Raw genomic sequence first — 15,558 nt, 5'->3', positions numbered from 1 at the left:
GTGATGTTCTGGGTCCCTCGTTCAGACACGTTTGTAGCTGGCTGTGGTAGAGGACCTTTCCCCAGGCAGACCTCCTCAGCTGGAGTTAGGCTGGCTACTATGTCTAAGGGCATTTCTGGGCTTTGGTGTGTATCATTCCACATTATTAATCCAGAGGCTTTTGAATTTTCAGTTGCCCAGCGCATCAAGGAGCTTGTGGATCTGAAAAACAAGAAGAACTCAAAATCCAGGAAAAAGAGGAAACAAAACACCGAGGATGAAGGTAAAGGGAGGCACAGCATGCAGGGAGCCAAGAGGGAGGACTGCACTGACCTCAGACAGGCAGGGATGCTGAGCTTTGCTGAAAATCAGACCATTTCTTTAAGTGCATCGACTGAGATTCAGGAAACTTTACTGCAGGTGGCCAGTGTGAGAGGTTTGACCAGAGCACGGTCAGCAGTGTGGGTGGCAGCTGGGCAGTATGTGGGACAGGTAGCATTGTGGCAGCAGTGGGGGACCCCTTTCACTTACAGTTGTGTGAGCAAAAATATTTCAATTTGGTTGCAGACCTGGGGCTGTAATTCAACTGGTCTGTGTATGCCACGGAGTCTCCTATAGCACATTCCAGTGCTAAAAGCCATACAAGCAAAGGAACCTGTCTCAGTTGTAGTAACGAATTTTGTAAACCACCACCCAACCTGAGGATCTTCAGGGAGGACACTGATATGTGGCAAAGAGCACTTCTCTTCAGTTTTGGCTTCCCCTTGTCCATGCTTCCTGGACTCTGCAGCCCAGGGCTTGCAGTAGCATCTGTGCGGGATGAACAAGAGCTCGTGTATTCCTCCAGCCTCAGGTTTTAACTGCTGACTGCAGGAAAATACTTCATCTGGCTGAAGTCTTGTTACACAAAGTCCATTCAATTTTTTTTTCTATTGCTTTCAGGAAACTTGAGCCAGCCCTGTGAATTCATATCAGGCAGCAGTTTATATCATGTGACCTCGGTGTTTTTAGTCCGGGAGAGCTGGAGTCCAGCTTCCTACACTGATGAGTCCTACCTGACGCCTGCAGTGTGAAACGCCAACACCGCAGCTGCACTCTCCTGCTGTGGCGTTTCTGTGTCACTGCTCCCCCAAGGCACCTGCAAGCCTGGGGAGGTCGCTGAGGAGGCCTCTTGGTCACAGCCCCTGCAGTAAGAGTGTCTATGGCTTCTCTGTCTCCGGTGGGATTCAGAGCAGAGACCTGAAATTGCACAGAGGGATTATATTTCTTGTAGGGATATATGTCTTTTTTCTTTCCTGTCCAGGCTCAGGAGAATTCAGCTCATTCTGAATCTTAGAAAAGTCATTTTGCTTGTGCTCAGAGGGACTTTGATACCTTTATGGGGCAACTCCCCGGAGATTGCTCTGCGCAGGGCGTGGTCTGTCTGTGGGCTGAGCGGGCTCTTCTGTGCAATTGCTTGTCTCTATTGCCTGTGCTGGAGTTGTGCTTAGGGAGATAGAGGTAGTTTTTACCTAAAAATTTTTGAAAATTTCAAAAATGTATATTTTTTTTATATATATATATATATAAAATGTTATGAAAAAGGCATGCCAGGATAGCTTTATAAAGTTTCCAGAATGAAGCACTTGAAAGTCAGAAGTGCCTTTGTGGCCTCAGCTGGGGCTCTGGTGACAGGTCACACGCTGTTCCCTTTGCTGGACCCTCTCTGCTTTCTGGCACACAGAAGACCTGCTCTGGCAGTGAACCGGGGCTTAAGAACAAATGAGCTGGTCTGCAGGCTCCTGGCAGCTTCTGCAAAGATGGCGAGGGGCACAGCAAAGGAGGCAGGAGGGCCAGCAGGTCACTTGAACCAGCTTTTTCACAAGTGATTGATAACACTGAGGATTTTGTCTGGGGCCTGACCTCAGAGCTGCACCTGAAGTAAAGGGAGATCCTGCAGGAACACACCAGGTTCTATCTGCTGCTGGGCTGGAAAGGTCAGGCTTTTCCTTGGAGCGCTTACATCTGCTCCACCAGCCCTGCTTGCTGGACATGGGAGGGGTGGGTAGGATGCACCTCCCTGAAGTTGCAAGACTCTTGTGAGAAGTTTGTTAGAAGCTCTGAAATACTTAGATGCTTATGGATGCTGTAGCAGCAGTTTAGCAGAGAAATCTATAAGGAAATTAAATGCACTGTCTTCAGACAGAACTGAATAGTAGATATGTAGGCAGGTATATAAATCTTTCCGTGAAAAATGGAGTTAAAGCGGTGATTTCACACACACACACACTTCCTTCAGTGCAGAGGCTTGTAAGTGAACACTAGGGTGAGTAAATGTTTATCATCTGACATGCACCCAAAGAAATTATTTTGAAGTTTCCCACGCTCACCTCTGCAATCTTCATTTTCTAGCATTATTCTCTGTGAGTAAATGAAATATAAAGGTGGTGCAAGATCTTCCCGTGTATCAATAACCCATTGAAAGGCAGAAGAATAACAGGTAGAAATAAGTGATGTGTTTTCAGAAGGAGGATTGTCTGCTGATCCTGCAGGAATGTAAGCTGGGCTTTGGGTCTATACAAGGAGGCAAATAATGAGCTGGCAGCTCAATGTTGGTACAAAATTATTCAGGACTAAAAACTAAAGGTGCAGAGGGATCTAGGAAGGGTAACTGAGTGATCAGGCAGCAGAGAAAATTGTGTCAACAAAAGCAGAGTGTATGGGAGATGTCCCTACTTGCACGTGCAGCGGTAGGCTCTTATGTAGCTGTTTCAAGGAGGGAAAGACATTTTTCAGCCTGTATCTGAATTTCCAGAAATGTATACACGGTGCTGGGAAACAGATAGAAGCCAAGCAGAGGATTGGGAGCTTGTAGAAAAGGGACAGAGCGCAAACCAGCGCTTGGCTGTAGTCATGCTGTGCCTGCTCTGCGTGTCCTGCTTGTGGTCCCTCCTGGGCTGATGAGTGTGGCAGGGGAAGCCCCACAGGAGCTGAACCTGGAGGAGAGAAGAGAGGAGGAGGTCAGTGGGCTGAAGGAAACTGCAGGTCGCCTGGGAAGAGCGAGAGGAAGAATATTTCTCATTGTAGCAGAAGAATTGGAAACCACCTGGTTTTGTCGTGGGGCAGCAGGCTGAAGAGCACGCTGTCCTGAAGCACAAAATTAAATCATTAAGAGTCGGCAAAGTAGAGTTTTGTGCAGGTTAGGAGCATAAAGGGGTTTAGTAAGAAGTGGGACAGATTCAAAGAAGGGAAGTCTGTCAGTTGATGGTTAATGATTCAGGTGCAGCACTACCTCAGGGTGTCTCCCACCTGCTGTTAGCCGGGAGATTTTTGTAGGGGAATACTAATTTTTCGGGCATCCTGTATCTGTTCCTTATCCTCCTGGTGGCAGATGCAGGTGCTGACTCATAGGGCCCTTTGGGCTGACAAAGCATGGCATTTGCCACGTAGGGAATGGTGATGGAGCAGCATTGCTGGGATACAGAGGGACACGCTGGGGCTGAAACACTGCCACAAAATGGGGTGGCCTGGGCAGTTCTAAGCTGGGAGAGTGGCACTGGTGCAAAGCCCAGGTGAGCTGTTCAGGAGGCACCTACCCCTGTGCTGAAGAGCACAGCAGGATGGGGCCCCGCTCTGAGAGCCTGCTCTGACTGTGCCAGGCTGAGGTCCCCGAGAGCCCGCGGTTGATCGGAGAAATACCCAGACAACAGCTTCTGCTAAAATACGTGTCCCGTGGCCAGGTCCTGAATCCACATTGTTTGCTGCATTTTTTTTTTAAGATGTTTTTTGGCAGGAGAGCATGCAGGTCTGTTCCAGAAGGTACGTTCCTGCATGTGCCTTGCCTGGATTCTAACTTGTTATAAAAGGATAGGTTCTTTAAGAAGCTCTTCACATGTGTTTCTAGGCCAGCACATGGAAAAATATTTTCCTTTGCAAACTATTTTTCACTGTGTGGGTTGTTAGTAGTTTTCTATTTCCGAGCTCCTGGGGCTACTGTGGTACCACAGGAAATAACAGATCAACTTGGATTTCACAGATTCGTGATGTGCTCAGAGAAGTGGAATTGCCTCCAGTATTAGCCCTTTCCAGCCCGTCCCTGCGCCGAGGGGTGTGAGCTGGGGAGCGGGGGGAGCACCAGGCTGCTTGCTAGAGCTGACCGTGCGTGGTGAGCTGCTGCCAGCAGCCTGCCTCGAAGCTGAGCATTTTAAAAGCAGCCAGATGGTCAAGTCAAGCCACTGGTTTGGAAAAGTGAAGGCTAAAGCTAAATTCTGCTCATCTCCCTCCTGTTTCCCTCTGCACTCACTGCTTGCCTCCCAGCCTCTCTGCATCTCTTTGCCGATCTGCCTCGCTCTGCACGTGCCCCGGGAGCGCTCGTGTCCGGCCGGTGGCTGCAGCTGCGTAGCAGGGAGGCTGCGCGCTGAGGGGGTGAGGCTCTGCAGAGCCGGGCGTTCTCTGCCCGCTGCAGCAGAGTGCCAGTCACCCTGTTCCTCGGGCCTCCCTCTGCTTTTTTGGCAATTCAGGTCCATGGGCAGTAACGGGTCCAGTCCCTTGTGCGTGGGGCAAGTTTAGTTTTCAGTTTATTTGCTTGAAATTTGGTCAGCTCCATGCATGACCCTGTCAGTCCCCTCTGGGTCAGAGGCTGCAGCTTGGTCTTGTTGGGAGCAGAATGTCTCACTGCAGAAAGTGCAGGATGTAGGTTTTAGGCCTTTCCCAGGATTGGGGAGCTTTCTGGGAAAGTACAAAACAGGCTTCAAGCAAATGTGTCTGGCTGCTGCCCACGCATCAGCCATGCAGGCTCTTCAAGGCAACCAGCTCCTTTGCAAACCTTGTTAAACTCTTAGGGTGATTATGGGTTTCATGGTCTAATTGCAGTGTGAAAAAACATTTCCTATTATTAGTTTTGAATATGCTGCCTCCCGCGTAATTGTTGTGATGCAGAGACACGGTCCAGTTTTTTTCCCATTCCCTCCTTCGTGAAGCAGATGACACTTTGCATCGGGGTGTGTCTGCACATTTTAACAACAGAAGCCATAACCTGGAATAGTGAAGCATCACAAAGCAGCTCATTGGTCTTGTTTTCTTTAATCTTTAGACATTTCTAGTATAAATCATGCCTGGGATTAGCAGGATTTTTGCATATGGGAAATATTTTCCTTTAGATATTCCCGAGAGAGAAATTCCTAAAACTGACTTTTCTTCCCCTTGCCTGTGGGAGAGGGGAATGCTCTTGTACCTCCTTTGGCATTGCTCCAGTGTTACAGAGAGGCTCCGCTCCAGCTGTCAAGCAGATTGATTGAGGCAGGGGGTGCTTGTTTGATTGTGAGGAGCCAAGGACTGGGGTTTGTCTGCTGGCTGGGAGGAGAATGGGGGAAAGCGCATCTCTCACCTTTGTGAATTCTTGTTCTGCTTGGGAAGAGCTTGTCCTTCCTCTGCACTGAGAGGATTTGAGGTACTCCAGGCTCTTGACCAGCTTACCTAAGCCATAGGGTGTGTGAAAGGCTGATCTGAAATACGCAGCATCTGACCAGAATGTAGATTTTTAAAGCCACAAGTATTTTGAACTCTGCTGCAAGCTTTGAGCCTGGCAGGGAATCAAATAGGGCAGATCTATTCACTGCTTTCAGCAAGCAATTTGGGTTTGACTCGAAAAAGAACAAAAGGCCAACAGTTTTGGAAAAACTCTCCCAGCAATCAGTGCTCTGTCAGTGCAAACATTTCTCTTGGTGTCACGGGGGGATTAGCTTTGTGAATCCTGGCTCCACTCGCCCTCACAGTTCGCTGAACCAAGCGCAAGCAGAGCAGCTGTTCTTGCGGAGGGCTGCACTTCCCAAGCTCTGGCATGTCCGATTTTCCTCGTATCACAGAGCACGCCCGGGCCTCATGGTACAAGGTTGGGTTGGAGGATGCTGCAGGCAGGAGAGTGAGGAACCCTTCTGCAGGGCTTTGGGAAGATGAGAGACCCTGCCACCTTCCTGCACCTCTCCTTGCATCCTGAGCTCACTCTTGGTGCTGGTGTTGCCTCTCCAGCCCCATACACCTTTCTCTGCTGCTGCCTCTCTCACTAGCCCAGGACTGCAGTTCTTGAATCGTAAACAATTTGTTTAAAACACTTTGAAGTCTTTCCTTGCAGAAGGCTGGCTCTGCCTGCTCTTTGGCTGAGCTATGCCAATACGTAAATATTCAGCTCTGTGTCTGTGAGACACATAACTCCAGCCACGCCGCCGGGAGCGAGGACTCACGCTTGCATGTGTGCCTGGGCTCTGAGTGCCAAACGGGCACCTTGTGTTGAGTCAGGACAGGGTCAGGCTGCCTGTGCAAGAGGTGGAGATCTGTAGGAGTGGGGCTGAGAGGTGCAGAGCTATGAGTCGACTCAGAAGATGAATCCTTCCAAGCCCAAGCACCGAATTGCACTGATGCTGCCTGCCACGGGGCTGCAGGGCCAGGAGGCTCTGGGGTGCTGGGTGTGAGGTTTCGGCAGCCTCTCTGCCCTGCCCGCACAACAGGCTGTGCGGAAGGAGGGCGGCTGTTTGTGCTGGTGTGAACTGCTGCACTGGTGCTCTCTGAAGGGCTCTGGTGTGGCGGGTGCACGGCGCTGTGGGCTGACAGCTTGTTTTTCCTTTCTGCCAGGTCTGCCCATCAGCACCTACGCCAAATACTGCTACCGGAAACTCCAGAAAGTAGCTGTCACCGGAGGCAAAAAGGTGAGTGGCTGCCCTGGCTCCAGGGCCTGTAGGCCTGCTTCCCAGGTCCCAGAGCAGCTGGTCCCGTGACTCTCGGAGGTCACCACTGACTCAGTGCTAGGAAATGGAGACAGAGCGAGCAGGTGAGGCTTGTGCAGGGCTTGTCTCCCCATGAACATGCAGAGGATGCTGCTGCCCAGGTCCCGCCATCCTCCTGGCAGACAGCAGTGCCTGCCGTGCTGGCAGCCGTGTGGCTGGTGCTCCCTGGCCTTAGGGGTGTGGAGGACAAACCTGATGTTTCCCTGTCTCTAGGGTAAGAGGAGCTGTGTGCAGGGGATGCCCAATATTTGGTTTCTTCAAGTGAGGGAAGAGTCTCCCTTTGCCACTGAGAGCTTGCATGGGCCAGGTCTTGCAGCTGGATTAGTGCAGGGTTGTTCATTCCCAGTTCAAAAAAATCACACAGTGGAGATGGCTGGCGCGGGGGGGGAGCCTCTGTGCTCTGTTATCTGGAAATCCTCCCTCCTCCCTTTCCTCTGCATGGTTCTGTGTGAGGCTGTGAAAGCTGGCAGGGGGCCTTAGCCTGTCTGTCCTAGGTCTCCAAGCCAGATCCGGTCGTCTTTTATTTCTGCAAATCCCTCTGGGGCCTCCCTGCCATCTGGACTCCATGTACAGCGAGCAAATAGCTGAAATACCTCGGGAGGGGTGAAGGCTCCCAGCATCCCTGCGGAGGCAGGACAGGAAACGTTCTGACGCGCATCGCACGCAGCCCTGCTGGCTGCCACCCTCCGAGGGGCTGGTGGGAGCTTCCCCTCATTGTGCCTCTCGCTTGGCCGTGGGGTTGCTGGGCAGCCTGTCACCCCTGTGACACCCCTGTGACAGCACTCTGTGTTTCTGCAAATCGCTGCCAGGGGAGATTCAAAGCCCCTTTCAAGTGTCAGTGTCTTTCAGAAGCAACAGGTCCTGGTGCTTGCTTTTCAGAGGGCTTTAGCACCTCTGAGAGCAAAGCTTTCCCTGGCGTTGGACATATCTGGAATTCCCTCTCCAGAGGGCTGTTTGTCAGCTGTCCCGTGGCCAAGCACTCGCCTGGTGCTGGGCCAGTGTACGTGTGCCCTCCGCTGACCTCACCATGGCCAGGGACAGGCTGGGCTCCATCCTTCCTCCCACCACACCAGCAGGTAGAGCTACAGCTGGAGCAGAGCCCCTGACATGCAAAACACAGCAACAGAATCCCTGCAAAACCAGCCTGAACTCTCCAAACCAGACTCCTGCCAACAGGCAGCAGCTTCTCTGCTTCTGTTTGGCCTGATGACTTGAACCCCCGCTGATTCTAGGAGGTGGAGGCTGCGGAGTGAGAGCTGTGCTGCCAGGAGGCCAGCCAGGTGTCCGTGTGTGTGGGCAGCCCTCTCCATCCTGGCTGCTCACCACGACCGTCCCCAGATCGCTGTTTCTCTGGGCTGGCTGTGCCACAGCTGCACTGAGCTCTTCTCTGTCCTCAGGGCCTCCGTAAACCAACAGTGGAAGAGATAACACATGCCAGGAATGCCATCGTGACGCCATCGCTCTTCGGCAGCTCTCTGGAAGAAATCATGCTGCGGCAGCAGGACATGTACCCAGGTAACAAGCTGCCCTGGGTGCAGACGCAGCTATCGCAGCAGGTCCTGGCTCTGGGAGGAGAACAGACCGAGGGGATTTTCAGGTGAGCTTTTGGGGTACTGTGTCACCTTTGAGCCACCCACGTGTCAGTCCTCAAAGCTGAGAAGTCAAGATTGACCTCCACGTGCTTCCCCTTCCCTGAGAATAGTATTCTGCCACATATCAGAGAAAACCCAACCTTTCCCAGGTTCAGGAATCACCTCTTAAAGTAGCATTAGTGCATTTGCATGCATTAGCACAGAGGGGACAGCATAGATGTGACTTGAACTATTTAGGACAGCACGTACCCAGGCAAGGCATTGAACTTCCATCAACAGTAGTAGCTGGCCAATGCGGGGAAGGGACAAACTCTTGGGTCCCTGTCAGAGCAGTTCATCAAATGCAGCACATCAGCACTGATGATGCACAAAACATGAGTCAAGAGAGACAAAAGAATCTGTATGGTGAACATCAGGGATTCTGGGTTGGGTTTGGGTTTTTTTGTTTTATTTAAGATTTATGCTAGTTTTTCAGTAGCTAAGCTTGATTTAAGGTACCTAGCAAAAGACTCAACTTTGCCTTGTAAAGGTTTCTAGTATCTTGGTGTATTTAGCCAGAGATGCTTCTGATCTTTGGACTGAACATGGTGCAGAGAGGCCTAGTTGATAGTTGATGTCTGAGCTGGTGGGAAGGAGACAAGTGTTTCTTCTACCCCCACTCTAAAGCTGTGTCTAAAAACAGGCAACCTGTCCTCTCTGAGGAACTGCTTCTGGTGCATGCTCCCTTCTCCCTGGGGCCCCAGAAGGAGCTTCAGAGCCGCAGTTTGCCAGCCAGCTGCCACAGCAGGCACATTGCCCTGCTCACTCTCTAAAGCAGCTTTGCTGTGTCTCTGTTTGCAGGATACCTGGTGACATTGATGAAGTCAATGCATTGAAGTTGCAGGTGGATCAGTGGAGAATCCCAAGCAGCCTCAGTGACCCCAACATCCCAGGTACGGGAACGCGGCAGACGTGTGCTGCAGCCTCAGCTGCGGTCAGTGCGGAGAGGAAGGTACAGGAGCAGCCCAGGAGATGTGCTGCTGCTTGGGGACGTGTACACAGGCTGTCTTCACCAACTGGGTTTTCATTCTGTGCCTTTCCACTGCCTTTCCAAATGCTGCACATATTAAAAGCGCTGAGGACAGTAGGGGAAGCCCTGCCTCCAGCTGGCTCCGGTGCAGTGAGGCTGTGCACGCTGGGCAGCACACGGAGTGGCTGGGAGTCATTTGGGAGCAGTACTCTAGCTCCAAGGTCTCACTGTCCTCTCATTTAGGTGGCCCCAGAGCCACTTCTGGAGGAGCAGGTAGGTAAGAGTCAGTGTTTCCCTCTAACTGGCCAGTTTGGCTACCTGAGAATTTCAGAGCCAAGACTGAAATAAGGTGAAAGAGCACAAGTGCAGAATCCCTTCTCTGCCCTCTGTTTCCTGAGGCATTGTCTCGCTGCCAAGTTTGCCTCTGAAGGTGGTGGGGAGGTAACCAGAGCTGTTCTCATGCACCCTGCTTTCTGCCCAGCCTCTCTTCTCAAGCTCTGGTATCGGGAGCTGGAGGAGCCCGTGATCCCCCAGCAGTTCTACAAGGAGTGTATCAGCAACTATGAGAACCCTGACGCTGCCGTGGCCGTGGTGCAGCTTTTGCCGGAGCTCAACAGACTGGTGCTGTGTTACCTCATACACTTCCTGCAGGTAGGCAGCCCTGCAGTCCTGCGCCCACGCTGCCAGCCAGGAGCTGGGAGCCCACGGGGCACGGAGAGTGGCACAGCAGTAGTGGCCATCGGCAGGGTTGTAGGACCTCTCACCTGTATTGAAGGTGGGATTGATGGAGCGGGGGTCGGCTGGCCTTGTCCCTTGTGGGAGCAATAAACCATGTTCCTGATCTTGTAGAGCGCAGGGCTGGTCCCAAAGGTTAAGATCTGCAAGATATTTCCTGTCTGCTGAGGCTCCCATGCTGTTAGCTGTTAGCACAGTGGTCTTCCCCCATGAATGTGTGGCTGTTGGGGCACTGTCCTTCAGGGAGGCCACAGCTCTGCTCTTCTCACACGTCTTCTTAGGCCACGTGTTTGGAGTCTCTTGCCCTTTTCCACTGCTCCAGCTGAATGTCTTTATTATCTGCAGATCTTTGCTCAGCCGTCAAATGTGGGCAGGACGAAGATGGATGTGAACAACTTGGCTATGGTGATGGCCCCCAACTGCCTGCGCTGCCAGTCTGATGACCCTCGCATTATCTTTGAGAACACGCGCAAAGAAATGTCCTTTCTTCGCATGCTGATAGTGCACTTGGACACAAGCTTCATCAAAGGGCTGGTTTGAGCCGCTGGGGTCCAAAACATTGCTCTGAGGAGTCGCTGGGTGCCTGAAGTCTTCTTCCCTCCACTTAGATTTCTTCCATTGTCCTTGCTGTTGTCACACCCTGGGTTAGCCCCGAGCATCTCCTGGCATATGACCTCGAGGACAAGAACACTTGACAAGACACTCCTGGAAGGCTCTGGCTGTTCAGCACCAGGAAGTCCTTGGACATGCCAGGCCAGATTCCAGTGTGTCTCAGAGGTGGGCAGGCCTCCTCCTTGGAGCTGCAGGACTGGTTGCTCGTTGAAAGGCCTGTGACATCTGTGAGAAATTGCTGCCTGGGGCAGTGAGACTCCGTCTCCCTTCTGGAGGCAGAGCTGGCTTCAGGTAGGATGACATCACTCCTGTGCTGTGGCACGAGCTGGTCCTGGGGGAGATGCTGCCTCATTGGGGATAATCCCACTGCTGTGGAGCCAGCCTGGTTCACCTCTGCAGGCTGTTGGCTGGGGGCGTGAGCGTTGTTCTGACACCCCACGATGCTGTTGGTAGAGGATGTAAAGGTGCAGGGGGTTCACTGAGGCAGAGCGTTCCTTGGACTGCCTTGGTCAGTGGAAGCACGTTGCAGCCCAGGGAGAGGAGGTGTTTGAGCCTCTGCTGCTGGTGGCTGGAGAGTATGACAGCCCACATCCGGGGGCCCTGGCAGGCCAGATCCACACAGCATCCATCTCACCTCCTTTAGGCAGCTGCAGAGCTGCACAGTAGCAAGTGGCCAGCATGTGGGACCAGCCCTGTGCTGAGCTAAACCAGCATCCACCCGTGGGGGCTGGGGACAGAGGAAGGCCACACACCTGACAACAAACAGATAAACAACCTCTTTGGCATCCTCCTAACGAGGGCCATATCCTCTGGAGGGGTAACCCCAGCGGCCTTGCCGCCCCTTTCTGCTACGGGCAGTGAGCCAACACCAGATTTCATGAAGAGCATCTGAGACTGTGCTGAGCAGTCTCCACGGCTCCAGCCTGGTACCACATCCTTCCTAGACCACTCTGCTAAGGACCCAGTACCTGTTTTACCCACCCTCCTAGTTCAGCCCAGGTCTAAAGAAAGCTGGGAAGGCCCCCAACAGTAAGTGCTCCTGTGCTCAGATGTGCCCTTCCAGGCAGAGCAGCAGCATTGCTTTGTACTTGTGGAATGCTGATACTGTCTGGAGTCAACAGTGGCACCTATGCTCTGCCCACCAAATTGCCATGGGAGTTGCAGAGGGGAAGGGAAGAGAAGGGAAGAGGCAGGTCTGAGCGGCTGAGGTGTGGTGGAGCCCGTGCAGGGGTGGTGTCAGGCAGGCAGCTCAGCATTCTTGCTTCTGCTATTAAACCCCTGTGGTTTTCTGTGTGCCACTAGAAGTGAGGCACAGCAAGGACAGTGTCTTTCAGAGGCAGCACATGGATTTCCGTCCCCCAGCTCCCCCGCAGCTTCCAGATGCTGTTGCATGTTCCTTAGTAAGTAGCAGTTTCTAATTCTGTGGCATCCTGGTGTTACTCTTCCCCTCCTTTGAAGTGTTTTCCCTGCTGGAGGCAGGTCTGCTGCAGAAAGCTGTGTGTTGGGATTACTCATGCAATGCTGTCTCCCGATAGCATCCAAGGTTGCATTTGCATTTCTGCATCCTCCTCCCTTTCAAGTGGGGACCTGGGATCATCCTCTCCTGATTGCAGTGGGGAGCTGAGCCCTGCCAGCAGTGAGGTTTAAAGCTGATGTCTGAATCTGTACCAAAAGTTGGGGCATAAGATGCCACATGCGGAGTGCCCCGAGCCTGCCGGCTGCTTGGATCTCTTGATGTGTGTGAATGGGGTTCCCAGGGCACTCGTCTGCTCGGATGAACTCCACAGCGGGAGTTCGGTTTGTGCCCAGCTGAACATGGGTTGTGGTTCCTCTCCTTGTACCAGATGGGCCAGTGGGCCAGGAAATCTCGCTCCCATGTCAGGATTAGCTCTGTTGAACATACCCCAAAAAATGTGCCAGGATCTGTTTCACACTCCCATCCCTGTCCCCATCCCATCCCTGTCCCCATCCCATCCCTGTCCCCATCCCATCCCTGTCCCCATCCCATCCCATCCCATCCCATCCCATCCCATCCCATCCCATCCCAGTGCTTCGAAGCCATTCAGCTCAGTTTGGCCTTCTGAAGTGCTGAACAACTTGCACTTTAGATGTGGGGCCACTTTCCCAGAAGTGTAGAGACAGGTGGGGGGTTACTGGCTCTGCCATACTGTACTGAAATTTGAATGGTTGAACAGGCTCGGGGTGCCACATCCTGCCCCTGTTGTGGGCTGGAGCAGCCGTGTGGTGCCTGCTCTTGGGGCTGCAGGTGCATGTGCCTGTGTCAGGCTTTGGCTGCAGCCGGCCACCACGTAGCTGATCCGTGTTATTCCTTGCACTTAGCTGTAGCAGTCAATCAAACCATAGGCGTCTGCTGCTATTACAGATGAATGCTTCTTGCCAGGGCTGTAAGATAGGCTAATCAATGACACTGGATATTATTTTCTTTGCCAACAAATTTGTAAATATGAATCAGTAAAGCAGCCTCTCCTCTGTTATAATAATAAATACAATCTCCATGGTTGTCTCTTGTCTTTTCTGTGAATTTCTGAAGCATGATCATGTCTGCGTGAAGCTGCAGGTTTCAGCCTTGACGTCAGTGCTCATGAATAACGTTTGGGAATCAGCATGCTGTGAGTACTTGGAAACCAAGCTGTGGGCTGGTTCTGTTGTTCTTAATTCTCAGGCAGCTACTAAGGGACACTCAGTGAAACTTGGAAGAGAATGGGTTAAACCAGATAAAGGACAATACTTTACAGAGGAGCTTCTGCAGCCTTTCAGGGTCAAAAAAGGGTTAGAGAAGTTTATGGGCAATATCTCCACAAATGGGCAGTCAGAGAATAAGAGAGGGATGTACTGCAGGAGGTGGCCACCTCTGCTTCCCCTACATGGTCTCTGCTGTTGGAGATGTGGTTAGATCGGCTGTTGGGCTGACCCACCTGCAACAGTTTTATGTTCAGGGTGGAGGATTCTCTCATTTTTCCTCTGTCCCTGCTCCAAGGAGCAGCTGGGAGCTTTCTGCATCGGTGCTCCAGACTTGGGCTTGTTGCACAGAGTGGTGGGGCTGCAGCCCCTTCAGCCACATGGTGACGAGTGACTGCCCTGTGTCTTGCCAGTGCTGCTGGTGCTCTAGGGGTGGTCACTATGCTGGCAAAGCTGGGGAAAGACGGTGCACTTCGGGCAAAGCGGGTAAGGGCTGCTTGGTTATCCAGCAGATCAACATCACCTGTGCTGGCCAAATCACTGGGGCTTCATGCCAGCCTTGCTGGCAGGAGGGTGGTGGGTGGCTTGTAGCCTTCAGGAGAGGGGCAATAACAAACGAGAGCAGAAAGAAGACCAATAACCTCCTGCAGCCCTTTCCCAGGTGGCTGGCTGCAGCCTGCTAAGTGTTCCCCAAGGCTTTGCTGTGAAATGAGCTGATTTTGGCCAAATCCAAAAAGCTCCCAAACCCCAAAGTGAGACTTGGGCTCACTACTGCAGTCACCTTGGCCTGATACCCAGATTGCTTAAAAAGTCAAGGTCATAACGAGCTTGTGGTTTGTTCTCTGCTTCACCAGCAGCGCGGTAAGACCCTGTGCCAGTGGGCTGCTTGGGACACAGCTCACTCGTCTTTGGCTTCTTGTAGAGAGGAGGCACCTGCAGCTTGTCCGAGACCTGCCACTGGTCGTGGAAGTGTAACGTGTCCCGATGGGGCCAGCGCCCTTGTGGTGCTGGGTGCTTTTGCTGGTGCTGTTGAATTTCTGGCCAGTTTAAGTCTCCTTTTCACAGAGCCTGGCGTGAGGTTTTTGCTGTCTGCAATCGTGTCCTGGGAATCTGCGAACAAAAATGGTAAAAGCAATTCTCCCAGATACAGATTGCAGCTGATAGACACCATGCCCTCAGGTCTGCTGTCCACGTTCCACCCCAGCTCCTGAAGAGGTTGGGCAGCTCTTGGGGGATCACTGGTGGGTTTTGGACTTCTCTGTTAGTTCAGCTTGAGATGGAGGAAGGTAGGGCTCAGCTTTGGCAACTGCCTGGTGTTTTATAGGATGTGGCAACCATGAGGCCACCCGTCCTGCTCATCTGCCACCCCCCGGTAGAGAAGCTTCCTGCAGTCTCCCCTCTCCTTGCAATTGTGAGGGGTCTCCCTCTTCCTGGCCCACCAGATACTCTATTCTCCTTCAAACCAGAGGTGCCCAAAGGTTGTACAACATCCCCAGAAATCCAGAGCAGTGGGAGGCCAGTTTTTAGCCTAAACCTCACGTCGAGCTTTGCACTGAATCAGCCTTGTGGAAAGAGGGAGACCAGAGGAAGAGGCGAGCCTGCGGCAGGAGGCCTGCAGCACCGGAGGGAGACAGAGGTGGGAGGGTCCCTGTCCTGATGCTGCCCAAGTGCAGGTTTGATGTGGGTGCAGCAAAGTGCTGGCAGATTTGGCAGAACTGTCTCGTGGAGATGGCACTGAGCTGGGGCTCTGCAGAGCAGGGCTCAGCCTCGGGCACACCCATAGACTGTCAGTGGTACAACCACCAGCAGTAAGATGGTGAAAGCTGATTTAGCTGCTGAGCATTGCTGGCTTTTAGAGCCCCTGTTGTCCTATAGCATTTGTCAACCACGGTTAATGGTGGAGAGAACTGGGTGTGGGTGCAGGCAGCTGGGGAACCATCTCAGGCATCAAGAGGGGACGGGGAAAAGCTGAGGCCTTCAGAGTGCGGTGGACCACATATGAACCCTGCCGGGGTTGAGTGCTTCCAGGTGGCCACACATGAAAATTTTTGGGACACACTGAGTCACTCATCAGCTGGACTTTTCCTGTTGAAGCACCAGCTGGGGGCACCAGCTGAAGACTCTGCTCAGCCTGCAAAGGTTTGAACCTGCATCTCCCAGGGGCTCCTCCTGG

At 52.6% G+C, this 15,558-nt stretch overlaps 1 protein-coding gene across 2 annotated transcripts in view; it reads left to right on the top strand.

Moving 5' to 3' along the window:
• LOC141951587 (rho GTPase-activating protein 39-like) overlaps positions 1-13,206 on the top strand; it is a 56,560-nt gene extending 43,354 nt beyond the window's left edge. For both annotated transcript variants that reach the window (XM_074888047.1, XM_074888046.1), the window contains exons 5-10: positions 173-262; positions 6,586-6,659; positions 8,135-8,334; positions 9,170-9,261; positions 9,820-9,989; positions 10,419-13,206. In XM_074888047.1, the coding sequence (XP_074744148.1) occupies positions 173-262; positions 6,586-6,659; positions 8,135-8,334; positions 9,170-9,261; positions 9,820-9,989; positions 10,419-10,613 (821 nt within the window). In that variant the 3' untranslated portion in view covers positions 10,614-13,206. The remainder of the gene's footprint in view (positions 1-172; positions 263-6,585; positions 6,660-8,134; positions 8,335-9,169; positions 9,262-9,819; positions 9,990-10,418) is intronic.
• The last annotated feature ends 2,352 nt before the right edge of the window (positions 13,207-15,558 follow it).

The sequence above is a fragment of the Strix uralensis genome, chromosome 18 (assembly GCF_047716275.1).
Source record: "Strix uralensis isolate ZFMK-TIS-50842 chromosome 18, bStrUra1, whole genome shotgun sequence".
Classification (NCBI taxonomy): domain Eukaryota; kingdom Metazoa; phylum Chordata; class Aves; order Strigiformes; family Strigidae; genus Strix; species Strix uralensis.
This window is presented reverse-complemented; position numbering and strand designations above follow the sequence as displayed.